Source organism: Colius striatus, chromosome 8 (assembly GCF_028858725.1).
Source record: "Colius striatus isolate bColStr4 chromosome 8, bColStr4.1.hap1, whole genome shotgun sequence".
NCBI lineage: Eukaryota > Metazoa > Chordata > Aves > Coliiformes > Coliidae > Colius > Colius striatus.
In genome coordinates this window covers 13,786,225-13,812,922 of record NC_084766.1, presented here as the reverse complement: position 1 = coordinate 13,812,922, position 26,698 = coordinate 13,786,225, and the positions used below count along the sequence as shown (strand labels likewise).

Below are 26,698 nucleotides of genomic sequence, written 5' to 3'. Positions count from 1 at the left end.
CTCCTGGGTTCAGCCCCACCTCCAATCTGGCGCCTCTGCCATCACTATTTAGGGACGGGAATTTGAAGTGCTGGCAGGAGGTGTAAGAGTGATACAAGATGGAGGTGACCACGCGGACCCCACAGTCAGAGAAGGAGGAAGGAAGGAGGAGCACCAGACCAGAGACCCCTCTGCAAGCCACGGTGAGAATGCAGCTGTACCCCTGCAACCCATGCAGGGCCATGGCAGGACTGAGAGCCACCAGCAGCAACGTGTGAGAGCACCCAGACGGGTGAGGGACTGTGTGAGGAGGCGGCCATGGCACAGGCCGTGCTGGAGCCTGTGGGCCCCAGAGCAGCCCCACATGAGAGGCAGAGAGGAGCTGCAGCCTTTGGGATATATACACATTGGAGCAGCCCATACTTGAGGCTAATCATGGTCTTTTGTTCCCTGATGGGCCTAAACCATGACACTCCCAAGGGCACTTGATGCTCCTTTTGGCTCTTAGGGAAAGAAGTGAAGAAACATCTTACACTGCAACAGAAGCCTTATCAGGAACATCTAATAACTATTTTGTTCTTTAGAGGTGCAAAACTCCCAACTTTATGGAAATATCTACATTTTAACATTTAGAATTAATATTCCTTTGCCTGGTGTATAGAAACATGGAACTAGCTAGGTGGGCTTCTAGGGCAGTGTAACATTTAACCTTTTGTTTATAGAAACTATCCTTATTTTCCTGAACTTCTGCTTTTCCAGGAAAATCCCCAACCAAATGGGCAAAAGGGTGGTGACAGAGTCGCTACACTTTGTTTTCCTCTGAGGGCCACGCTTTAACAGACCACTGCAGCTTCAGTTTTGCATGCTCTACAGGTGCAAAAAGCAGCAGTTTATTTTGGTTTGTTTAAAAAACCCCACCAAACCACTTATCACCATCTGCTGTAAACACCAGTGTATAAACACACAAGGGTACTACTTTCACGTTTTTCCATGTGATGTCACATTACAAAATGATACTGTGTTTTTAACTCATACTGCAGCCAGCTTATCAATGGTTGATCACAAGTTTATCTGAACTGCATCAAAGGTAATGGATCCTTAGTTATTTATCCTATGTACTATTCTTGCCTAGGTATTTTACACCCTTAACCTCATCTCACTCCATCCAGTGCCTCAAATGATCCAAATCTTTCTGGACTTCGAACTATCTTCTTCTTAATTTGCTCTACCTCCTAGCTTTATGTCATCTGCAAAATCACCAATATCTGATATTTAGCTAGAAGAAATATCTGCTGGAAAAATACAATGACAAAGCCAAATGAAGAGAAGAATTATTTAGCAGTGACTTTGCTTCTGACCATCTGCACACACACTGCAACTGCCCAAGCACTGCTGGGCTACCCCCACCCCTTCTCAGCTGCAGAACCCAAAAGGGTTTTAAAACAACTTCCAGGGAAAAAAGGGAAATTAGGGAGTGCACTTTTAGGCCATACATCTAGCAAATGTCCTCCTTATAATTCTCTTCTCTTTGGGACAACTGCTCTTGCCCTGTGGTAGGAGGCACTCTCCTCCAGAACCCTGCAGGTGACTGGTCCAGTGACAAGGCCATGCCAGAGGGCTCTCCTGAGCAGGCTGCCATTTCTAGCTGCTGCTGACAATACTGTTGTGTTTGGCCAAACAGTGTGCAAATGGAGCTCAGGGTGGCCATTCCACAGGCTCAGGGGAAGTGGTGGCACCAGCAGAGCTTGCAGCCTCCCAGAGAATACTCTGATCAAAGACAGGTTTACCTGAGCCATCCCAATGAGAAATCTGGCACAGCCTGATACTTCATTAGACAGTACATAGGAAGGTCTCTGCCTTGCTTGATTCCCCGTCTGTTATTAGAAACATTAGAAATCTGCAGAGAAAACATGTGCACAGGATGTTCCATGCACAGCACTAAGCAAGGAGAGAACCCAAAAACATGGGATCACAGAGGACAGAAAAGGACAAAGGGAACAGGATTCCCAGAATGAAGGAATGTCCAACAACTATGTTTTTCTATAAACTGAAAATGTATAAAACAAATTCCCTATGGACATTTGGGAGAATCAGAGCTCTTTTCAGCTTGTATTGCCTTAGGCATATATTCAGTGAGAAGAAGGGCAGAAGGGCCACGTGCCCTGTTCTGCTGAAGCAGAACTTCCCACTTCAAACCCTGAAGAAGTCCACAATGGCAACAAAGAACACAGCTCAGCAAGACTGAGGGTTTTGCATTCACACACATAAGCATGAAAGATGCTTCATCAACTATTTTAGAAAAAAAATAGGACTCGGGAGCAATATTTGGCTCCAGTGACTGAAGCAACATCTCTCCCTTCCAACAAACAATTCGTATTTCACTCTGTGTGTACATTTGCATGTGTACACTATACATTAAACTAATGCTGCGGTAACACAGGGATGCCTCTACTGCTCCCTGGACAGTTACAAAACACTTGGCTGGGTGCCTGTGTGATAAGCTATGCACACATGTGTGAGAGAGAAGGGCTGGAGAGCCACAGATTCAATTTCTAGTTCTGAAAATCATCAGAGTAAGTATTTGGAGAAAAAAAATGCAGTAAAACAAATGAAAGAAAACTTACTTGTTTAGGGTCATCAGTGAGAAGCCTAAATTTCCTGGGGTTTTTGCTTCTGGCAAATTTACAGCCATTGAAATACATACTCCATGAGCAGCCAAACGAGAATGATGCTCCACAAGTTTCTGGATCAAGTCCTTGACATGCACAAGTTCGACTACAAGAGAAAATAAAGACACATCAAGTCAGCTGACAACACACCACTCTCTTGGTCAATGCTATTTGCTATTTCTTTTATAATACGTAGCATAACAACACAGGAATTTCTATACTATCTAACTAGATCTTTCCTGTGAAGGAAATATTCATGTGGTATAGAGGACTGACTTTTTTTCCTATAAACTTCCCAGAAGCCCCACTTCGGGAAAATAAATACATGTCACTCAGTTATAGGGGTCTGCTTGTGTGTGCATATATATATGTGCACATATGTACACACATGTCCCCACGCTACTTTGATTTATTCAGGGGGACAACATTTTATCAAAGAAAATATCCCTTCTACTAAAGATAATCCCTAAATCCAATAATTATTTTGTGTGGCCATACCATTAGCTCCCAATTGTTTCCAAGTGGAAAAACTCTACTCAAGCACTGGGTTCAGGGCACTGCACAGCTATCCGAGTCTGATAAATATGGGCTACATAAAAATTGGCACAAAGGTAGCACTGCTCCAAAGCCTCAGCTGCAAAGTCATCTAGTCAACTCAACTACAGAGGCAAGGAAGTAAGCTGTGCTGCCATTCAGTGAGATCTCAACTGGCTTGAGAGTTGGGCAAAGAGAAACCTCATGAGGTTCAAAAAGGACAAGTCCTGCACCTGGGGAGGTGCACCAGGAGAGGCTGGGGAGCAGCTCTGCCTAGAGAGACCTGGGAGTCCTGAATAATAATAATCTAAACATGAGCCAGCAATGTGCCCTCGTGGCCAAGAAGGCCAATGACATCCTGGGATGCATCAAGGCCAGCAGGTCAAGGGAGGTTCTCCTTCATCTCTACTCTGCCCTGGTGAGGCCTCATCTGGAGTCCTGTGTCCAGTTCTGGGCTCCTCAGCTCAAGAGGGACAGAGAACTGCTGGAGCGAGTCCAGCGCAGGGCCACCGAGATGATCAGGGGATGGGAGCATCTTCCTTATGAGGAAAGGCTGCGGGAACTGGGGCTGTTTAGTCTACAGAAGAGGAGATTGAGGGGGATCATATTAATATTTATAAGTATATTAATGGTGGATGTCAGGAGGTTGGGGCAGCACTTTTTTCTGTTGTGTCAAATGACAGTAACACAAAAAGTTCCATTTAAACATAAGAAAAAACTATTTCACTGTTCAGGTGAGGGAGCCCTGGCACAGGCTGCCCAGGGAGGGTGTGGAGTCTCCTTCTCTGGAGATCTTCAAGAGCCCCCTGGACGCCTTCTTGTGTGTGACGTGATCTAGGTGAACTCACTTTAGCAGGTGGGTTGGACTGGATGATCTCTAAATGTCCCTTCCAATCCTGACCCTTCTGGGATTCTGTGAAGATTCTAATTTTGAGTGTTGAACCTCTCATTTATTTTAAAAAGTCCCATGCCTCATCCTTGGCAGCTCTTGAACAGGATTTCAGTGCCACCCCTTTCCCTGGGGGTAGTGTGTACAACTATCTCCTAGAGCCCAGTCTCTGAGAAAAGCCAGGAACTAAGTTACACTGAAATGACACCTAGTGGTTTGCAGTTTTAAACAAGTTTTTGTGTATTTATTTTCTTAGTCAAACTACAGAATCCTCCAGTTATTTATTGCACAACATTCCAAAGGCAACATAAGAACCATTTAGCATTGAGGTAACTTACTCCTCGTTTAACGCACACCTCCGGCTGGTGGGACAGCCGTACTTCCTCAGGCTCTGCGTCAGCTCCTTGTACAGCGTATCAGCCAGGAGGTGGGGGATCCCCTCCCAGGCCAGGATGAGAATGACGATGACAGCAGTCTGGCAGTGGTGTCCTGCACGCTGACGGACCAAGCACAGCAACTTCTCCTCATCGCTGCTTCTTCGTATCACCTGCAAGAAGCATTTCATTTATTCCTTAGCTAAGTGCAGGAAACACCTAACGTGTTGGCTCTTTTCTGGGCCGTGTAAGGCCTGGAAGAGTAAGAAATGCTGCTGCCCAGAGTGCCCATCTGCAAGCAGAACTGGAACACCATCACACACTGATGTCTGCTGTAGAGTATGACTTTGCATTGCTCTTTTACTGGTAGAAGAAATAGCAGCACATTTTACAGGAGAAGGAGTAATTAAGTTTCTACACAAACAATAAAGAAGATGGACTAAAAAGAAAATATCTACTAGAAGAAAATAATAACCCCAAGACAAATCAACAGATCCACTGCAAACCCAACAGTTGCCTTGAAAATAATACTGAAAAGATATTGTCAAAACCCAGCATGTGGTACATAAAAGCACATCACAAAAGCAGCCGTAGGCACAGGGGTAGAATGGCCACTACAGCTACCTGGCAGCACTTGAACCGGTTCCCACCTTGCAATGGAAGATCAGAAGAAAGCAACGAAAATGAACAGTGTTCTTAGTGAACACAGCAATGAGATTTTCCAGAACATATGCCTATAGTAAAGTTCTTAGCAGAGTGCTGAAGTCTTTTACTAAGCTGTTATGATATACAAGGAGAACTCCCCACCCATCAGCAGAAGGCCCAAAGGCACGTTATGGGTCACGGACTATAAAGCAGGAAGGCAACAGAGTTTCACTGACTCTTTGAATACCTCCAAATATCTGAGTTTCCGACCAGATTCCCTACTGGACTGATGTCGAAGTTTCTGTGTTGCCAGACATGCAGCTGTCATTCATAGGCGATTCCCTAGCCTGACCAGCTGTGAATATCTAAATTGTTTGAACTCATTAGAAGTGGGGACCAAAGTATGTTTGCAATTGATCTGCACATGAAAATGTTTTCAACAGATGAGCAGTTTCAGAGGGAGTCTGTGCAGGATTAGCAGGAAGAAGCAAGCTTAAAGTTACTTTGTGCCAGGAGAGGAAGTATCACCCTTCTGAAGACAATCACAGTCTTAGCATCAGCCTTCAACTTCATCAGAAAACAAGCAAATGCATCTGAGTTACCATGCCTCAAAAGGAGTCTGGGTTAGGACTGACCAACCAGTACAGTATTTTTAATAAAGAAAGAAAAATAATGCAACTCATTTACATTTGAGTGAGGTTTACAAAAAATCTCTTATGGTTGGCATACAATACAGGTCATCCACGTCAGTGTGAGTTTTACATTCCTGAGGCAGTGCAGGTTCCTCAAGTCAGAAAGAGAGGAATTCTGTTAGTGAGCATGGAGGGTGATGCTGCTTCTTTTTTATCCTTTTTTATTATTGTTTCTAGACTTTGCAACTTCAACAGAGAAATCTGATACCTCTTCGTTTCTCAGTACATCATCAGGTTGCCCTTTATGAGATCTCATCTAGTTCTAAACTGTCAATACACAGTCCAGGAAAATGGCAAATGGAGAGGAAGGAAATTTATAGTTTCCTTTAACATCACACTTCTCTGGAGTCAAATGTAGTTGCAATTTGCTTCATTATGCATGCAGTAAAGAACAGAATATTTTTATTGGACCCCAAACCATCTTACAGTGCACCATCTTTCAGGCCACAAAAAGCTAGCTAATGGACTTATTAGCTGTCTGAATTTAATTTCTGTGGCTTTGAAAAGGTTATGTTGCATGTTCATCTGATTGCTGCAGCTGGAGTGAGTGCTCTTACAGTCTTAGAAGAGCATAACTTGCACTGAAACAACGGTTCCTCCAGGCCCACAGACAGTGGCACTGCAGAGCTGGAGCTGGGTGGCTTCTCCTACACAAACAGATGATGCCTCCACACGTGCTACAGCTGACATTCTCCGAGCTGTAACACACAGAGCCTCTCTTTTGTAATAACGAACCCACTGCAACAATAAATCTGCAGCAATACCACTCTCAATAGACAGAAGAGCACATTTGAGCAGGATAACTGAAAGCTATGGAACAGACCCAGCTAACAGAAACACCACATCATTCTTGACAATTTAACAAATTCCTTAGTGGGGAACTTACCACTGCACAGCAGTTTGACCTGGTGACTTCTTAAGTTACATTCATGCTGACATAACTCCATTGATTTTCAACTTGACACTTGCTTTCCAGTGCCTAACTACATCAAACACATTTTTGAACTCTACAATAAATTGTATGTCTATTGTATTTTAAGTGTGTGTATATATATATTGAGCAAAACTGGCTGCATTTGCTTTTGTTACTATATTTGTGGTTATCTGAGCAATTAGTACAAACTAAAATGTGACTATAAGCTGTGTATTGCTTATCAAGGTTTTGTCTGATGTGCTTACAGATCAGATTTCTTGTTGTTATTACTAAGTAATGGACCCATTAAAGCTTTAGTTAACTCATCATTTCTTGAACTACTTTTTAGCTGTCTCCAGTTTATTTCTTTATTTCCGTTCCAGTTTCTGCAGCTTGGAATTACTGGGGATGGTTCCAAAGACTTTTTACCCTTACACATCCCCAAACCATACAGTGTGTTAACCAACTGCCTCCCCATTTCCATTACGGAAACATCACCCTTTTTAAATTCATACAACAGCAACACAGTCATGGGGAAGAGTAGCACATATAAAATCTCAGACTACACTTTAGTTCACTTTTTTGTTTTCTTTTCAGTGTGCATTGGACTAGATGATCTCTAAAGGTCCCTTCCAACCCCTACCATTCTATGATTCTGTGAATCTAAGATTTGATCCAACGTTCTTCTCAGTAAGGCAAACGGAACTAATATACTGTCACAGTCATGGAGAACATGATAATCATGCATTTAATAATAAGTTCTTCATGCAATAATCTAAAATGCATATTTATTTGCTACTGAAAGTTTGCAAACTTACTTCAGTGTACTCATTGTTTACCTATAAAATACCAAAATGCCAGATATTAAGTTAAATACGTGACAAATAGAGCAAGTCCCTGAGTGTTTCCTCAGACTGTGAACAACGTGCAGATCAGTTGGCAAATCTTGTGTCCAAATCTTATTGGTACTATTCATGATTTCTGTGATTCTGGAATAGTAATAAAGTGAATAATATTTCAGTTTGTTTGGTCCCAAATTTAAATTCCATTTAAAAGGGAAGGATAAAGTAAACATTTGTTAAGTGGATGAACTTAAATGCCGGGGTTTTTAAATGGGAAAATAAAAGCTTTTCCTCTGCAATTACATTTCCACACAAAACAACCACAACTTTCTTAATGACTCATGCAGAAAAATAATACAATCAACAAAACAGGCTTGTAACACATTTGCAGAGTATTACATAACACTTGTGTGTCATATGGTCATCTTTTTGCAGGTATGCGGGGACAGATTATCTCTGAACTCATTTAGCAAGTACTAGCTGCCATCAGTTGCAAGTACCCTCCAAGATTCCCATATTAGCAATGAATAAACCATTTTGGCTGCAAGGCTGTGCTCCTGGAGAGCAACAGACCCGATGAACACCCCACAGCGCTTGGTCAATACCTACTGGCCTTGTTCTTCACTCACAGTACCTGGGCATGAAGCTCCACGCTACCCACTCCCTCACCCCTTTGCCAACATAACCCTGTCTAGAACGAAAGCAGAAACTGAAATGGAACACAACTCCTTCCACATACCCTTCTTAAGCACATACGTATTTGGACACACAATTCCCTAAGTGGCAGTCTTGTAGGATGCCAGTTCAGGCAGGATGCTCATCTATTTTGATCCTTTTCAAACCAAAGGTTTGTAGATCCCTCCTGTGCTGTAGTCGAGCACCCAGCAGTGCCAATTTCTGTGCCATGCCTGTTCTGCCTGGTTACAGCTGTCCACATGTCCCTGTTTCAGTGTACATCTAAGGGAAAGCTGCAGTTCAAGTAATTTACTTCATTAGCCAGCCCAAATATTTTGAAATGGCAAACACAAGCAAGCCACAGTCAGCCAGCTAGGACAGAAACACAATCAACAGCTATTATGGCAACATACCACAGTTGAACTACTTTTTCTACAGGACATAAAAAACAGAATTTTACCCATTTTTTTGAACAGAAAGCATGGGCCAAAAGCTAGAGTATATTTACTGAAGAGGTGCCACATGCAGCAGAATTTGCTCCAGCAATCTAGCAACAAGTTATGGGATAAACAAGACAAAAAGTTAGTTAGGTTTTCACTCCCTGCCATACAAAGACAGCAAAGAGACAGAAAAGAGTGCTATGAATTAAATGACACAAGGACAGGGTGAGGTCTGAGGAGTGTCCAGCCTTATCCTGATCCTGACACTGACCAACAGCAGTTGCCTAGGGATGAGCAGTAAGAATGGCACTCAGATGTGAAGATGCTTCTCAACAACTGCCAGACACCTCTCAAACACCTGCTGTCAGCATGGGGTCATGTTGTCTCCCAGCTTTGGGATATTTACCTTCTGTGCATTTATCTGCTCACTTCTAAATATATGCAGCATTTTACTATCCACTACGTTCCTGGATAAAGTTTAATGCCAGCCTAGGTGAAAGAAAAAACCATCACCTTTTCTTCATGCTGAGCTTGCCCCCTGCTAATATCTTCTGACACAGGATGAGACTGAGTATTGCTATTCAGCTCTCCATGTCACCAAAGACTAGAGGGCCCTGCTTTCTCCCCTTCCCTCCCTGCCAGGCTGATGAGTCTGCACCTTGACCTAGTTTTCCTAGTTCTGCTGTGCTTTCAGAAGTTGGGGAACCAGAACTGGATAGTATTTAAGACTGGGGTGCTGCCTGCTTTCTCACAGAGGCATAATTATGTTTCATGTTCTCTTTATTCCTCCCCAGCAATTACCACCAGTTTCTTTTGCTGTTTTTGTCACGACTGAACACTGAAGCTGAAGTCTAATGAATAATCATCCCAAGCAGTAACACTCTACTGTCCATCACCGTGGATATGAAACTACAACACTCTGCTTTTTGTGTAGCTTTATCAAGTGAGTTTTATCCACCGTTTCAGTGGCCATTTGTTCTAGACCACAAGTCCTTCACACTCTCCATAATATCTGTGCCTCCTTTCCACTATCCTCAACAACTGTGTATCATGAGCAGTTTGCCACCTCTGTGTCTCTCATTTATTCCACATCCTTCCTGAAGGTAAAAGTTATCAGTAAAGTTATGCTATCAAAAAAAATCTGCTTAAGCTGTCCAAATGCTAGAGTTCTATTTGAATTCTTTCTTTTGGATTGTTGAAGCATCTATCTCAACCCTTTGCTCTAAAACAAGGAATAGGTACACTGTGAATAAAAATTACTTGTTGTCCTTAACCATAAGCCAGTCTATCTAAATTAGCACATACATGGCTTGTGTAAGTAGCTAGGAGTCAGGCTGTAGAAGCCCAACATGCCAGATTACCACCTGGATGAGAAATTGCTTTCCAATTTGGGATCATGAGAATAGTGGTGTTCGTTATAACATGATGTAAACCAGACACCACCAGCAAAAGTACATTTTAATTGTAGGTTAAATACACTGCTGTAAATTACTGGGTGAAAAAAATAACAGTACTGAAAGCAAGCTCCTTTTTAGGTTTATTTCATCTCCATGTGGTTCCACTGCAACATTCCTCCAGTCCATGCTGACTTTCTTCAGTGAAATAGCTACGTCTCTTCTGCAGGATATTGGCAGTTGATTCTGAAGTGAGAACATGACTTAACTGCTCACTGCAGTTTCCCAAAATGGGCTCCAAGTTTTCTAACCTGCAGATTCTGTCTCTGCATCAAGTCCATGTCTGCAGTCCTCTCTACACAGGATGAGATTCTTTGCTAAACTGCAATTCCATAACAACCTACATGGCCACAGAGTGAGAGTACAATGCTGTTAAAAGCTGCTGCTGTTCTGGCAGGTGATGCTGCATAACAGACAGCAGGAGATATGTTCTCGTTTGCTGCTGAAGTAAGTCTGCCCACCTTTTTTCCCAATTCACCCCTACACACACATTAAACGACATTAAAGTCTTTTCTTACTGAAAATGTTATATCCTTTTATTCTCAGCATGTCTAAGAGATGTTAAAATGGAAATAAGTTCCACTTCCCTGAATTCTCTCTTCTCAATAGCAGCAGGCTACATCAAAAGAGCTAGCACAGAACAGTTACTGTCAATCACAATATTATGGAGTTACTTAGCTATTTTTACAGGAATATTGCTGAAGTGTGTGACACAGTTACCTGCAAACACCTGTTTTCAAGTTGCTATTGGAAGCAGTATGGTACTGTTTACAAATGAGCAGACTGCAGTATATATAGGTTACATGGTTGTATAATCACACAACCGATGCGGCAGAAATTAGGACAAAATGCAACTCCCAGAGCTCGCTTAACCTCTTTACTCCCTCAAACTTCCATTTCTGTTCTATTGCAGCCAATGGTAAACTACACTTTGGATAAGAATCTTCTCCCTCAGTTTGTTCAGAACCCCATTTGTATTAATAACTGATAATATCAAATTAAATATTTGCTCTTTTACAACAGTTACACGTGGTTACCTTAAGAGAGCTTTTTTATTTCATGTTTATTTGATAAAAATTTGAGTAGCTCTTCACATTAAACAATATTAAAACACTTTTATTTACTTCAGAAAGCATTTGCTTCATTTATTTGCATTTACAAGCATTTATTTGCTTCAGAAAGCATTGCAGCACTTAACCTGTTACAACATTAGGCAAGAAAGCGATGGTCTGATACAACGTTGTCAAAAAGGTGAACAAAACTCCACCAAACAGCCTCTCCACACCCTTTCCAGATAGTTTAATAAATAATATAAATAAATAAGTCTTGAAGTACTGTAAGCTGTTTAAATCAGAAAGGACCTGCACATTCCACTTAAACCTGTGGCCAGAGGAGAGTTAATCTGAGTGAATTTACTTTAAAGCCTTTTTCCAATATATTTCACAAATTCCCCCCTTCAGCTTCACTACCTCCTACCTAGCAGCCACACCAGGCCTTCTGACTATTTCTCAGTTGCCAAGAGGGATACAGAACAGAAGCATCAGTGACTCGTTCACAGATGCCTGACCTCCAGATAAAGCAGGGTCCTCTGGCAGCTCAACTTAGAGTAAAAACCATCCGCTGCAGAGCAAAATATCTTGCTCATTGGGCAGTTCATCCTCTTTAAGGCATCACCCCTCTATTCTAATACTGACAATAACTTATACATAGAGAGCCTGGAAGCTGAAGCAACTTCTCAGTGTTACTGGTTTTTCAATTCCCAATTTCAGTCACTTTCTCAAGCTAAACTAGCAAACTTAAAACACTCATCTGCATCTGCAGAAGAATCTATCATTATTAAGGCTCATTCAGCACTCGACAAATGGTAGTTTCTGGTATTTGGCTACAAATTCCTATCAGCTCAAGGATCATCTAAGCATTACTTTAAAACACAGATTAATTTCAGTGGCTGATATTAAGTTCAGGTCTGTACAGGATTGTAAAGTCCAAACTAGCTATATTTTTTTAAAGTATTTCTGATCAGCTTTTTTACCCATTTCAAATTTACCCCTATTCTTTAATTATTTATGTGTCCTACTAATTAATATACAGCCAACAGAGAAAATAATAAAGACCTATGAAGTTATTAAAATAAAACACAAAAAAGGCAGACAGTATAGAAGTGGAACTCTTACAAAAAGCATAAAAGCCCCATAACACTGTATTTGCAAACAGGGCCACCAGCAGGCTATCAAAATCTGAAAGGTCAACAGATCATCCAAGTGTTCTTCCTTTTAAAAAAAGCATGCTCTGAGCAGATAAGGCTCAAGATGCAAAACCCATTTCTGCTGTGTTCACAAATAAATTTGGGAAGATTCCATGTCAAAAACCATCTTCACAGGGGACAGTCAAGATTTTTTTTCAGAAGTTAAAGCCTGACAGAAGTGGTAAAACCCCAAACTGACCAATGACCTTCCTCACCAAATAGTAGCAATCTGCCAAGTTCAGATGATATCCACCAAAGAAACTGAAGGATCAAACAAGTGACGTACCAAATGTGATGTGCGTTGATTGATTTATAGCGCATCAGCACCAGAGGCCTGAAGATTACTAAGAGGGTCCCACTTCATAAAGAGACTCTTGAAGAAATGCATGGATTCAGTGATCACATAAGCCAGATATCTGTGCAGGGCAAAGCACGGATCACACAGTCAAGTGTGATGCACAGGGAGAAGTCAAATAAACTTTTTTGAAATGAAGTCACAGCTCAGGATTACTGTCGGTCTTTCTAGACTTCCAAAAGTCAATCAGTAAGGTCCCTTAATAAAGACTCTTAAAAAACCCCTAATACGTCTTGGGACAAATCAAAAGACCACACATGAATAATTAGTGAAAAGACACAAAACAAAGGCTGGTATGTCTCCAATGGGAGCTCTGCAGAACTGTGTGCAAGCTTGGGCTATTCACCATGTTCGTTAAGAGTAAATAAAAGGATGACAACATTTGTTGATGACACTAAGCAATTCAGAGTAGCGAAGACAAGGACAGTCTGTAAACAAATGAAGGAGGAGTTCATACTGCTGAGCAAGTGGTAAAATGGCAGACAAAATTCACTGTAGATGTACATATTTAATGCACATGGTGAAAACAATTCTATTTTTAGGTAGAGATGGAGTCTGAGTTGGCCATTTCCATGCAGGAATGAGAATCTGGCATAGTGATAGAAAGTGCTCTGAAAATGCCAAATCACTGCTCTCCAACAGAGGAAAAGCAAAAACAACTGCTAGGAATTACTGGGAATAGAGCACAAGGCTGAAAACATTATGCCAGCACTTTGACTCCTAGCATAAGAGGAAGAAAAAGGAGAAATAAAGATGACAACATTTATGAAAGGCAACTGAGCACAAAGGCACTGCCTCCAGCTCACAGAACCACAGAGATATGAGTTACTAAGTGGGTCCCCTGGGAGGCAACTGCCCTGCTCTTACACCTTTGTGGTGTGGGTCACCACTGCAGACAGGGTATCAGCACAAAGCACCTCTGCCCTGACCCAGAAGTTTTTATCGCTTCTTATCTCTTGCTTTTCTTTCAGAGCTGGAGCCTTAAAAATTACATTATAACTCTGAATAAAGACAAGAGATAGCAATAATAGCTTAAAGGTGATCCAAGTCAATGTCCACTGAACCCAGGAGAAGGAATTCATAGGAAAGAGGTTTAATGCAGAAAACATTGAGACTCAAAGCTGACCTCAGAGGTGAGCGACATGGATCACAGAATCACAGAATCTTAAGGGCTGGAAGGGACCTTGAAAAATCATCTACTCCAGCCCCATCCTGCCAGAGCAGGCCTCAGTGCAGCAGGATGATACCTAAACTGAGTTACAAGCAACTAAAAAATTCATAAACCATTTTACATAAATGGAGGCATACTGTAATTCACCATCAGATATACTGAGAGCAGAAAAAGAACCCCACACCCACGACATATCCATTATCAGCTAAAGTGTTGATAAAACAATGGGACCAATATGAGTCAAGTCACTTATCACTGTCTGGTTATAGGGGATGCACAGCAACATGAAACTTAGTGTTATATGAACGGGCTACTAAGAGTGACAGGCTGCTAATTTCAGTACTTCAAAGGTTTTTCTTCTTTAACTTATTGCGAGGAAGTATCATGAACTTGGACAAACCAAAAGAAATTCCAACAGAAAGGAGTAAGAGTACATTTACCCCTGCATAAGTCACAGAATGACAAGTTATTTTCTAATCACACAGTTATCACCTACACAGATATCCACACATTTGAAATCTCTGACAAAACTCTGTTAATTCAGTTTTGACATTAAAATGAGACAATACAATTTCTGATGAAAAACAAAAATCAGAGGTCAAACAGTTTCCTTGCCACTGCACGGAATGAGAACAATAGCAAGCTCATCTCCACTGCACACAGATTAGCTCATGTGGGTGTCAAGTCTAATGCTTGCACATAAAACTATCACAAGGCTTCACACTCTAGATAGTATTTTTTGAATATGTTTAGGTCTAAGTAATAGCAGCATTCTTGTCCACAACCAGAGGGACAAAGTATCACCCTAAAATATAATACATCAAAAAATACAGAAGATACAGACATTTATTTATTCTTGAAGGAAGACTGAAAGAGAAAATATTCTTCAAGTTGATGTAACCTGAAATTTAAGGAAGAAAGACCAGCTTCCTTTGGGGCAAGGTCTGTCTCAGTGATTAACACGTCATGTACATGTTTGGAGCCACTAGCAGTTTAGGAGTTAATCAGTATTACGAAATGCGGGCACTAACAGAAGAATGTATGGACACAGGTATTTTAGAAAGCCTCCTTTAATCTTAAAAAATGTTTCCAAGGAACTGATAAGACAAAATTATCTAGTGGAAATAGGGAAAATTAATTGGCAAAAATAGTTCAATATGATCGACAGATACATTCAATTTTTTCTTATCGTATTTCCTTCAGCAGAGCTCCATTGTAGTGCTCTAACCAGCAAGTTTCTCAGGAGCCCTGAGGGCAATAGTTTGTCCATCTGCAAAGCAGAAATGAGTCCATCCCAAAGTACACTGTAAATGAGTAAGTGAAAGTCTCTGTGCAGCTGACAGAACCTTCTGACTGCAATTATCAGAGAGCACAGCAAACTTTTTCCACATGCTTTCAAACAAATGTCACAATTATGTTTCTCTGGTCATAGCCAAAACCCAAATATGCTTCATTATAAGGATTAAAATTAGCATTGACAATTAAAAGTTAATGCAACACATTAAGAGTATCAATCCCAAAAATGTGGATTTTATTCAGGATGAAACAGTTCTAGAGAGGAGATTTCAGTGATTTCCTTCTCTCTCTTGTACTGAACAGTCACACAGTAACGGCACACTTGGAAAAGCATTCATCCTCATTAGGCCTGAATGCTCATACAAAAAAAGTCACTGCTGCACAAAACAAGATTGGAACTTAAGTTAAATGAACATTACAGCTTATTCTTACCAACACTTACATACAGAAATGTAAAAATCTAACTGGAGAGCAGGTCCCCGTAGCTTAAACCTGGCTTTTCTGAATGAATACAAGTGGCTTCTGACTCTCATATTGGACACACATGTTGGACACCTACATTCATGCAGATACACAATAAAATCTATCGTTTCTGGTTTACATAAAAGACAGTATGTTGATACTGGCAACAGAAAAATCAAGGTCAAGACTTTTGAATGCCTTCTTCCTTTCAACTGCTCACAACTGTTTCTAAGGTAAGGGTTTAAACTCCTGTCTTCTGTTAAAACCAAGTGTTTTATTTAGTTGAAACACCGAGAAAAATAATTCCATTCTTTTTGTGTCAGTCGTTTATGAAATTAGTTTTACTAGCTTATTTTCTTGGATGCTGATTTGTTATTAAATATTATCTGAAGCAACATGCACACATGGGATTTCTTTCTGGAAAATAGTTTATGTACTGAAAACACATTCTGACTGTTCCAAACATAAGCAGTAAGTGTTTAGCATGCAATAGCATTCACATACAACATGTAATAACCTTATTTTTGCCATGTAGTTACAAACGCTAGTCTACCAACTGCACATTTATCTTCATTGTTTTTTTCAGTCATGTCTAGAATTCCTAAACACAGCCACATTTTTTTTCGTTTAACAACCAAGTTCTTTCATTATTTTCCAAAACTCAGTTTACAAGATTTCCAGTCTACTTTTTACCTCCCTCGGTGGTTTCAGCAAAGATTAAGGACAATCAATTCTTTCCAAGCTCTCCCCTGGAGCTTGTGTCTGTTACCTCATTTCCTGGCTCCTATGAAGCAATGTGAGACAAGACTTTGGTGAAAACTATCACCATAACATTTACATTTCCAAATACTGAGTTCAGTTCCTTAAAAACAGTAATGAACTTCATGGCATATGAGATTAAACCTCCTCATCCATCACACTGTCTTTTCTTCAGGTGCACACGCACCTGAGAAGGGTTTTAAAAAAATGTTACTGGATAGTTTTCCAGCTCTCCCAAGCAACCATCCCTTCACTCTCATTCACACTTCCCAATAACTATTTCACTAGGCACTCCAACTTTCAGACACTGTCAGGGTCTTCTTACATTTGACTTGGTCATTTTTGCTAGCTCTGTCAAGCACTTCTCTTTCACATTCATTCAAACCACAGCATAACATGGAGCACCACACCTAACATTTTAAAAATTATTACTATTTTTTAACGTGTTTCCTTTAGTTTTCTCATTCAGGCAGACTTGTAGATCAATTAAATGAAGAACCAGATCCTTGTTAAAGATCAGATTATACTTAAGCTCAAGGACTACATGTCATTTGATATTTAAAAGCCACACAAGACAATTTCACTGCTGTAACATAAAAACTTACCCACTTGGCAATTGGACACCCCTGAGAGCTTTTTCCTTCCTTTCCTGTATAAACCACTACCTCTATTCTTACAGCGCTTCCTTTTGCTCCATACCTGCATTAAAAAAAGTTGATGAGTAAAACAAATCTCAGACCATTTAAAAACAGGAAACATTTTCAATAAAACAAGAACAATAAATTTATTTCTTACTTTACTGAGAAGAAACCCAAAATATTTATAATGTCAAAAAGTACTTTTAAATCGAAGATCCTACTTGCAAGACTGATTTTTGACATCTCTCTTCTGACAACAAGATTCTGCCACTAAGGAAACATACTTTGGTAAAGCAAATGTTATCTGCAGGTAAACCCTAGTGCACTTGGTCACTAATGTGACCTTTCTGTCTGGTTTGTCAAAGCTTCTTCACATGTAGGACACTGGAAGACCTAATTCTGCCTACTACTGATCTCTGTCATTCCTATTGACTTCTATGAGCACCTAAGAGCACACTGCACTTGAAAGTCAACCCTAAAGTTGCAAGCGCTGAGAAAGACGTAAGTTAGGGACTGAAAAGCCAGTGCTCACCTCATGCACATCTCAACAAGAAAACACTTTAGAACTGAGTACTGCAAAAAGTTTAGAAAAACAAAGCTAAACATAGCACCTGCTTTCTCGTAGCTCTTCTTCATCCCTGTCTACAGTCAAAAACACAGTATTAAACGCTAAATTTTCCTCACCTGTTCTCCATTATTTCTCTCACAGCAGCAACACTTGGTCCTGTCCCGAGGTGTGTGTAGTAGGGGCCTTCATCTTTCTCTATAATTTGCTCTGTAAGCAGGTTGAGAAAACTAAGTTGGCACATACAAATTTCATTTACACCATTACAAGTTAAAGTCAGAAATGGCTCACAGAAACATTTTCCAAATTAAATTACAACATATAAAATTTATCCCTGAAATGCGATGACTAAAGTTTTCCTCCTCAAAGGCATCAACATTATTTTACACTTGTTTCTTTCTATTAGTCTGCTGGTATTTTTATGCTATAAAGTAATCCTAATTATAGCAATATTTTGCATTGTCTATACATTTCCACTACAGGAGCTGGCATGTATTGACTAAATAATATTTTCCTACCAACAAGGACATTGGGAAGCTTAATTAATAAATTAGTTTTACACAAGGGAGACCTGAGGAGGAGAAAAAAATAACCGATAGTCATACACTAATGAACAGGATACATCATCCAGGCCTCCTGACTAGCACTCTGTTCACTCAGAACATTAAAGCAAAGATTAAACAATCTGCCTGTGTACAATTTGTTGTTAAGTCTCTGACTTGTTCTTCCATCTGTGGGCTCTGATAGCCTGAAAACACAGCATGTGTAACACCATCAATCAAGTGGCACTTGCAACATGCTCAATACTGAGTTTGGTCTGACATGTCATCCTGCCACACAGATTATTATGTGTGTGACCTCACCTGAACCCCTCCTTGTCTCTCCTCTCTGCCATGAGAGGTGTCTAAGTGGCCTTTGATGTGGACTCTTCAAGGCAAACTGATGCTGGTATCACAGTTAACGGTGTCAGTAACAAGACCACCCATAACTATTCCCTGCTGCTTATCTAACAGTATTTAGGCAACAATGACAATATACTGGGAAATTTTTGCCCAGCCCATCTGTCCTGGTTTCAGCAAGGCATCTAAGGCAAAAAGTAGTTCTAGACTATAAAAATCAGGATCTGATATATAGCAGATAAATTCACATGGAGCTCAAGTCAGCAATGACAAAGCGACAGATAGAAAAACTCCTCTTGAGTTTAAATTTAAGTAGAGAACTTAAACCTGCCAGTTGCAATACCAAAACCACTCAGTTCTGATATGCTTTCCAGGCTCAAAGGACACCAGGAAAAAGTTATAGAAAGGGAAAAAAATAATTTTCTCCCGTTTCCTAATGGCAAAACACTGATGCTTTTGCAACAGCTAAAGGGCAAGTACACTTCCTCCCTTTAAAGGAGGGAAGATGAACATGCCTCCATCTAAAAGGTACAGGCAACAGTTACCAAAAAGACTTACCAACACAGTCACAAGTTGGCAATTCAGATTGTCCTTTTTTTGTAGGTGTATCTATTAAGTTTTTTGTAGGGGTATCAAGAAACTTCATAGGTGATTCGAGGAAACTGCTGAGTGTGTTTTTTGCTGGAGAACACCCTGAGTCACCTGTGCTCTGTGGGTGGTCAGTACCCAAACTGGTTGACGTCGGAATGGTCACTTCGCTGGCACACTCCATATTCCTGAGAGCTTCAACAGCACCTGGTACCTGGGCCCCACCAGAGGGAACAGGCAGCACCTGGGACTTTGCATCTACTTGTTCGACAGCACCCTGTTGAATGTAGGTTTTGTCTTCCCTACGTGTTTCGTTAGCTCTCAGGTTAGACTGATTAAATGTTTGAGACGAAGGTTGCATCTGGCTGACATTCGCTGTTTGCTGTACCTGAGAATTACGTTTTTCTGTAAACATCTGTAGGTTATCACTTGGTCTGTTCAATAAGGATGCTGTTTTCACCTGTGAAACAGCCAGAGGATTACGAGATAGGTTGCCATATTGGTTATGTGCAACAACTTCACTTTTCAGGGGATTGATGCCTAGAGGGTCACCAGAGCCTGCAGTTTTGACCTGCACATTCACTGCTTCACAGCCAAACAACCTGTCTTTTTTTTTCTCTCGTGGTACCTCGGGTAAACACCGATGGAATTTGATCTGCGTTTGTGGGAGAAATAATCTATTTTTTTCCTGTGATGCTAAAATATTTTGATTCAGTGCTCTCTGTACTTTGGTTCTTGGAGATTTTTTTTCAGACGGAGCTATTCTGGAGTCCTGTGGCATGGTTTGACCAAGCTTGTGGAGTTTTGATGATATCCAAATGTCCTGTAACTCACCATGCTGGCATGACAACAGCTCTAGCTGGTTTTGATTATTTTGTTGATAGCGTGCTTCTTGAGGCTTCTTTTTGTGTCTTGGTTTCCATGGTACAGCATTTCCTTTCTTGTTTGTTGGTTGTTTTTGCTTTAACAGTAAGGAACTATAATTATGTCTAAAAAATACAGTTTCTTTTTTCTGTAACACATCTTCATTATATTTTGGCTGTTTCTCATGTGATATTAGATTAAGTAGTGATGCCTTTATGTCTGTCTTCTGCTCTGGATTTGTCTGGTTTGATTCAATTAGTGCTGCAAGTTGAGTTAGTTGCGTAGCTACATCCTCTTCATCCTGACTGTGAATTCCTCCTTCTTTAATCAAAGAACTAGCCTCCAAGTTCAAATCATTGCAGGCTGGCTTTTGCTCTAACTGGACAAAAGTTTCCAAGTTGTTACTTGTTTGCTGGACATTATGTGAAGCACTGCAATACTGTGTACAGGTGACTGGATCATAAGTGTAATTTTTCTTGGTAGCGTATCCTGAAAATGACTTTGCATTAGATGTTAAGTCAGATGAAGTTTTGGTATCTCTTGAGGATAATTGTAGTTTATGCATCTCACCAGCCAGATTGGCAGGTTTATCACACAATCCAGAAACTGAACTTTGGCCATTGTATAACACTACCTTATTAGGGAGTTGCTTCTGTGAGTGAGCGCAGTGAGCCAAGAGCTGTTGCTCATTCTGTAAGTAAGTGTCTTTGATTTCTTTTAATGCAGAAGATGTGATGGAGGATGAAATATCCCATTTGTAACTATGGAGAGAGTTGGAAGTTGTTTCTTCTGTACATCCAGTACATTCAGATTTAGCTGGTGAAGTTGTTTCTAGAGGGGCTTCGGACAACTGCGTTAAAGCTTCAATAGCTACAACCTGCTCCACAGTCAAATTTCTGGTTTTAATCAAGGACAAGAAAGTCGGCTGGAGTGAAGAGTCCTCAAGTTGTATCTCTGTGTTAGGTACTTTAAAGCCATCCTTCCCTACATGTGCTTCCTCTTCAGGCAGCGGAGGACAACATAAGCTTTCTTGCAGATCCAAAACAGAACCTGGCTGCAAAACTGACTTATCAGAATCCTCAAAGATGCTGCAAGTACAGTTTTCCTCTTTCACTAAAACATTTCCATGTGTTTCTGGGTGAACGCAGCCAATGCCAGTCGTCAGAGTGTTTACTATGTTATCCAGATTGGCACCCTTCACCCATGGCATATGGGAGGTACTTGTGAAATCTGTCCTTTCATCTACGGATACTTTTCTCAGTGAAGCAACTGCTTCGGGTGGTGAGTAATGTAGGGGTTTTATGCCATTTTTTATGGTCTGTGCAAATGATTTTTTGGGCTCAGCTAACTGACTGGGAGAGACTGCTCTTTCACTGTCCTCAGCGTTCTTCAAGTGTTCGTTGCCTGTCACAGTTCCATGGATATCTCCATTGACATGGACACCAAAAGAGGGTTTCTCGTTATGAGCCCACTTCTCTGCTTCTAAGCCTGTCATTCTTTCTTTCTCCTTAGAATGCACATTTTCAATGGGTACTGTTTGGCTTGTTTTCACCCTGTATTTTTCACCATGACCACATATACTGCATTCCATGAGTTCTGGTCTGAGGCCATTTACTGGTTTGTTTTCTAAATTTGCCTATAAAATAATAATGAAAGAAATTGTTGGAACAGCTGTTCAGAAACACTAAAAATAAGCAGCATAAGATTTACAGCAATTAAGCCCTACTTTGACAGATATGAGGAATATCCTAATTAAGCATAGACATTGGGGAAAAAAAACCTAGGAAGTCATAAAATATCCTGAAGCCTGAAGACCCTATCCATATTTATAGCTGCTTTTCCCCACCAAAGGAGGGGCAGAGGAAGAAAATGTGTGCATGTGGTACTGGTGGGAGACTGAAGAAATGAATGAAGAGATAAAGGACACTAGCATTTAGAATCAGATCTAAGGACTCCATTTTTAATGAGTTTGCATAAGCAGATGAAAGCCTCCCTGAGTTCGAAGCAGGACTGAAATCTAAAGGCTTGTAGCATAGAAAGTTTACCAGTAATGTGCTGTAGTTAAACTGATTTGGCTAGATCAATAAATTGATACAACACTTGGTCAGACACTCAATGGCTGGTTTTCAGGCTTAAAGTCATTAAAAAATACAAAACTTAAGCTCAAATGGATAGTAAGCCAGCTAACACCTGAGAGTTACCCTCTAGACACTGTGTTCAGCTTCCCTATCTAGATGGTAACTTCCAGGTTTCTGAACAGTGTCTCATGTAAGCTATCCTTAACAGTATTTTAGTAAACTCTAAATTCTAATAATATTTGGTTAAATATTCATCATCCTCACTGACATTACACAATTCATGTGGTTGAAGCAATGTCAAAACCTGGATACAAGTCAGAATAACATGTCCTGGAAAGAATATGTGTATGGGCCTTAGGATAGTATTATGGATATGAAGTAAGAAGTTATGTCATTTAAGAAAATACATTAAGGCAGGAACTCAGGCAGAAACAGTAATAAAGGCAGGAATCCAATTTTTATTACATTAATCAAATTTTATTTCTGTTTATATTAAATTTTCTTTTAAAAATAATTTAAAGTCAGACAGTGCTGGAACTTAATCTTATTGTAATATCTAAGAGTTATATTTAAACAATCTGTAGTTTTAAGCCCAACTTCAGAAGAAAACCAGCACTGCTTTTCAAATCACATATAAGCAATACAACTGGTTAATTAACCATATGTTGGCACAGTACATCTCAGCAGTTTCCAGACAATGGTACTCAGTTTAACATAAAACTTTCAGTGAAATCAGACACGGTTTTGTGGTCATATCAACTCAAGTGCATAGATCTCTGAGAAAGTAACTCATGATTATCATTGAGATGGAATTGCCAGAACCCCCTGGGCAAAACGAGCCTGACCGGCCCAGCTCCATCTGGAGCCCAGTATTCATATCACAACTGATTCCCAGTTGATAAAACACCAAACTGGGATTCCATAGCATGCTGTAGATTTAGTGAAAGTCACTATAAATTCACATGGAAATGCTGTGTAAAAGCATGTCCAGCACCTACGCTGCTAAGAAAAACCTATGGAAGTTACATTAAGAAAAGATGCTTTATTAACTGTTTTTCATTACACACAGACGCTAACTATCTGTGAGCCTGAATTTCTCTGAGTCCTGGTGATTTTCAATCAATGATCCACAGACTCAGGGATCACTGAGCAATTTCTAAAAGATTCACAAAAGCAGTTAAGTAGCTCTGTTGTTAGCAGGGGTAAGTGCATTACACAGGCCTCTGCAATTGTACCAGGAAATATTTCAAGGGTCCACCATAGAAAAGTATAAACTCACAATTCTATACCTGTGCAAAAGCTGAATTACAACTATCTAATTTGACTTTAGAAAGAACTAGGATATGAAATTGCTGTGTTTTCTTCAGCAAAAGTATATCTAAGATCTCCATCAGTCCAAAAGTTGTCCTATCCATGTAAATGAGAGGTGAGAGGAAGGAGGGGTTGAGAAAAGATCTAACGCAGAGTCCACTGATACCACTCAAAGTGCAAAAATGCCATCACACTTCTCTCAACCATGTTGTTCCTCAATAAAGAACACATTAATCTGACCAAAAAGCAGTGCTGATCTTAAAAATACTCATGATACTCCCTCGTCTGTTAGCAGTGCACAGGTGTAGTGCTGTGTCCCCATAAGAGCCCAGTGATGCCAGCAGTAAAGTTAGATAACTTTAAAAACAAAATTATTTCTCACACATCATAATTTCCACTAACAGTACTGGAAGTTGCCCAGATGCAATGAGGAAGAAAAAAGAACCAGATGAATCATATCATTGGCATGATTTGGTTCATATTTTATTTTTCCATGCAAAGAATAAATATTATTATAAAATCAGATTTTTTTTTTAAAGTAAAAACCAAACTGTCTCCATTTTGAGCACTGTGTTGCTCTTTCTCTTCTGTTACTGAACTGCAATAAATCCTAATAAATACCTTTTTATTTTTCAACTCTTTTACCAGACTTTCCAGTGGCCCTTTCTGTTTAATATGTGAAGTTATTGTTTCCCAACATAAAAAGAAATGCAGACAACCGAGCAGGGGCAGAGCTCATTTGATTCTTCTCCTTAATGTAAGTCTGGCAGACCAAAAGTAATAGCTCAGCAAAATCCTTTTGCAGCTGAACAACCTAGGAGCAATCTATCTTCAAGTCTTGAATCAGGACTCAAAAAACAATTAGTGAAAATTATAATCAAGAATACCACAATTACAAGCAATAGTCAACATTCATGGATGTTCAGCACGCAAGTCTGAACTGATTGATTTCTATATCTTTAATGTGAGTGTAATGAAAAGCTAAAGAATAAAACGGATCAATAAAAGTAATTTCCTCTCTTCCTCATTAAGGAGGGCACTACTCTATGTGGAGACGTAAAACACTAACAAATTGTGCTCAAGCTTAGACTCCGCAGTAGTGCGATTTGGACAGGAACTAGAGTGTAGTCTGCTGTTATCCATTGCTGTACTAAACTTCGACCAGACATTATCTCTTAGACACACACACACAGAGTCATATATAAACACACATAAAAATTCACTCCTTAAACTAATGCTTTCAGCCCATATAAAGAGCCAGTTAATTTCACCATTCTGAAAAGAAACAGACTTTAATGTCAACTTCTCTTTTTAACACGAGATGCCTCAGATCTAACACAAAGAGTTCACTAACCAACAATCAAAATACAATGCCAAAGCTACCATAAAGACATTTTCACATCTTCTTCACAACAGAGAAAAGGCCATGGGTTTAAGTCTCTTGTTTCAAACCTCTATAGGTGGCAATTGTGCTAAAGGACACAATAATAAACAATTCATCCTATAAACCAGAAACAACAGATGATACCCAGATCACCTATGGGTAAAAAATTATTATGAGGAAGTCAGGTCAAGTTACACAACCATGCCAATGCCTAACTAGCCCTCCCTGTAGGATTCTGGTCAGGTCCCCAAAGGAATACAGTACCCAACAGATACTTTTGGCTTGTGCCAAAAATAAGGATGACCCAAAAGGGAATTCTTCCAAGGTGACAACATTCATCAACACAAAAGGACGAGTGTGTGAGAAGTGCTTGCACTTTGCATCTCTTTTTTATTGCAGTGCAATGGGTAGTTTGGATCCTGCTGCAGTGTCTGTCGCCATGTAGCCAACCCCATGTGCTGGCACAGAGCTGGCAGCTCCTCAGAGATCAAATACTACAACAGAAGTTTTCTTTCGGAAAAGCTGTTTGGAAAAAAACTCAAAGATACTTCCTCCAACATTCAAACAGGGATTTTTACTCATGGTCTGACTGTCAGATGTCACTGCTACACTAAGAAATAAGAAAGCATCAGTTGGCTGACCAGCAGCAAATTATTCCTATGCACTTTACGTCTACTCTAACATCTGCTTCCCAGGACATGCAGAAATTCAGTGGACTCCAGGACCTGCACTGTACAGGACCAACATACAAGGGTAAGGAGACAAAATACATACAGCACATGGAGACAAAGAGCACAGGTGTGGAGAAACAGTTGCTTACGCCGACTGTAATGTAGAAAGCCATGCACTGCTTAGAACAGAGATGGATCTAAGGCAGGATGCTGTGGGAAAGCATAGGCCACCTTGAGTACAGCCAAATGCTTCTGCATTCCTAAATAAATGCATGTACAATAATAGATTTAAGGGTAAACTTCTATTTAAGATCACACTACTTCATGTTTGACTACTATAACACAGACTTTAAGTTGCTGCCCAAGGCAGGGTTTCCAAGCAGGCTACCAGGAGAGAGAAGAACCACTGAGGAGGGGCCAAGCTACAAGCTAAGGCCTATTCCCATGAAGCAATTACAACTACACTGGCATAACAACCATGGATATGAAACTGTCTCTTAGTATACTGCACTTTCGCAGCAGCTCAGACCTATTTTCTATAGATCTTTGTGCAGACAAAGACATTTGAGCCCTTTTTTAATATAACACTGCATGCACATACAAGACGTTTTGTTCCTCGAGAGAACAACATTCATCCATGGCACTGAGGGGACAGGACAGGTAACAACAGTTCTGTGGTTTCGAAGCTACTATAATCACAGCAAATAACCTTTTTGGCAAAATAATGTAGACAAATATTGGCAGAGAGGCCAGTTTAGTCAGGGGAACAAAAGGTCCTGCAAATCTGGACAAAGTGACTCAACCTGAGACATGGAGCAGAGATCACAGAATCATAGAATAGTAGGGGTTGGAAGGGACCTTTAGAGATCACCTAGTCCAACCTCCCTGCAGAAGCAGGTTCACCTAGATCACGTTGGACAGGAACATGTTCAGGCAGGTCAAGAAGACCTCCAAGGAAGGAAACTCTACACTCTCCCTGGGCAGCCTGTGCCAGGGCTCCCTCACCTGAACAGTGAAATAGTTTTTTCTTACATTTAAATGGAACGTTTTGTGTTCCAGCTTCATCTCATTACCCCTTGTCCTGTTGCTAGATACAATAGAAAAAAGTGATGTCCCAACCTCCTGACATCCACCATTTAGATATTTGTAAATATTAATGAGATCCCCCCTCAGTCTCCTCTTCTCCAGACTAAACAGCCCCAGCTCCCACAGCCTTTCCTCTTAAGGAAGATGCTCCAATCCCCTGATCATCTTGATGGCCCTGTACTGGACTCTCTCCAGCACTTCCCTGTCCCTCTTGAGTTGG

General features: G+C 40.4%; 1 protein-coding gene across 2 annotated transcripts in view; it reads right to left on the bottom strand.

Annotated features, from left to right (window-relative positions):
• TET1 (tet methylcytosine dioxygenase 1) overlaps positions 1–26,698 on the bottom strand; it is a 69,962-nt gene that overhangs the window by 24,124 nt on the left and 19,140 nt on the right. For both annotated transcript variants that reach the window (XM_062000789.1, XM_062000788.1), the window contains exons 3-7: positions 19,055–21,584; positions 17,717–17,807; positions 17,000–17,093; positions 4,410–4,618; positions 2,604–2,754 (exon numbers count right to left, since the gene is read on the bottom strand). In XM_062000789.1, coding sequence (XP_061856773.1) covers positions 2,604–2,754; positions 4,410–4,618; positions 17,000–17,093; positions 17,717–17,807; positions 19,055–21,584 — 3,075 coding nt within the window. The remainder of the gene's footprint in view (positions 1–2,603; positions 2,755–4,409; positions 4,619–16,999; positions 17,094–17,716; positions 17,808–19,054; positions 21,585–26,698) is intronic.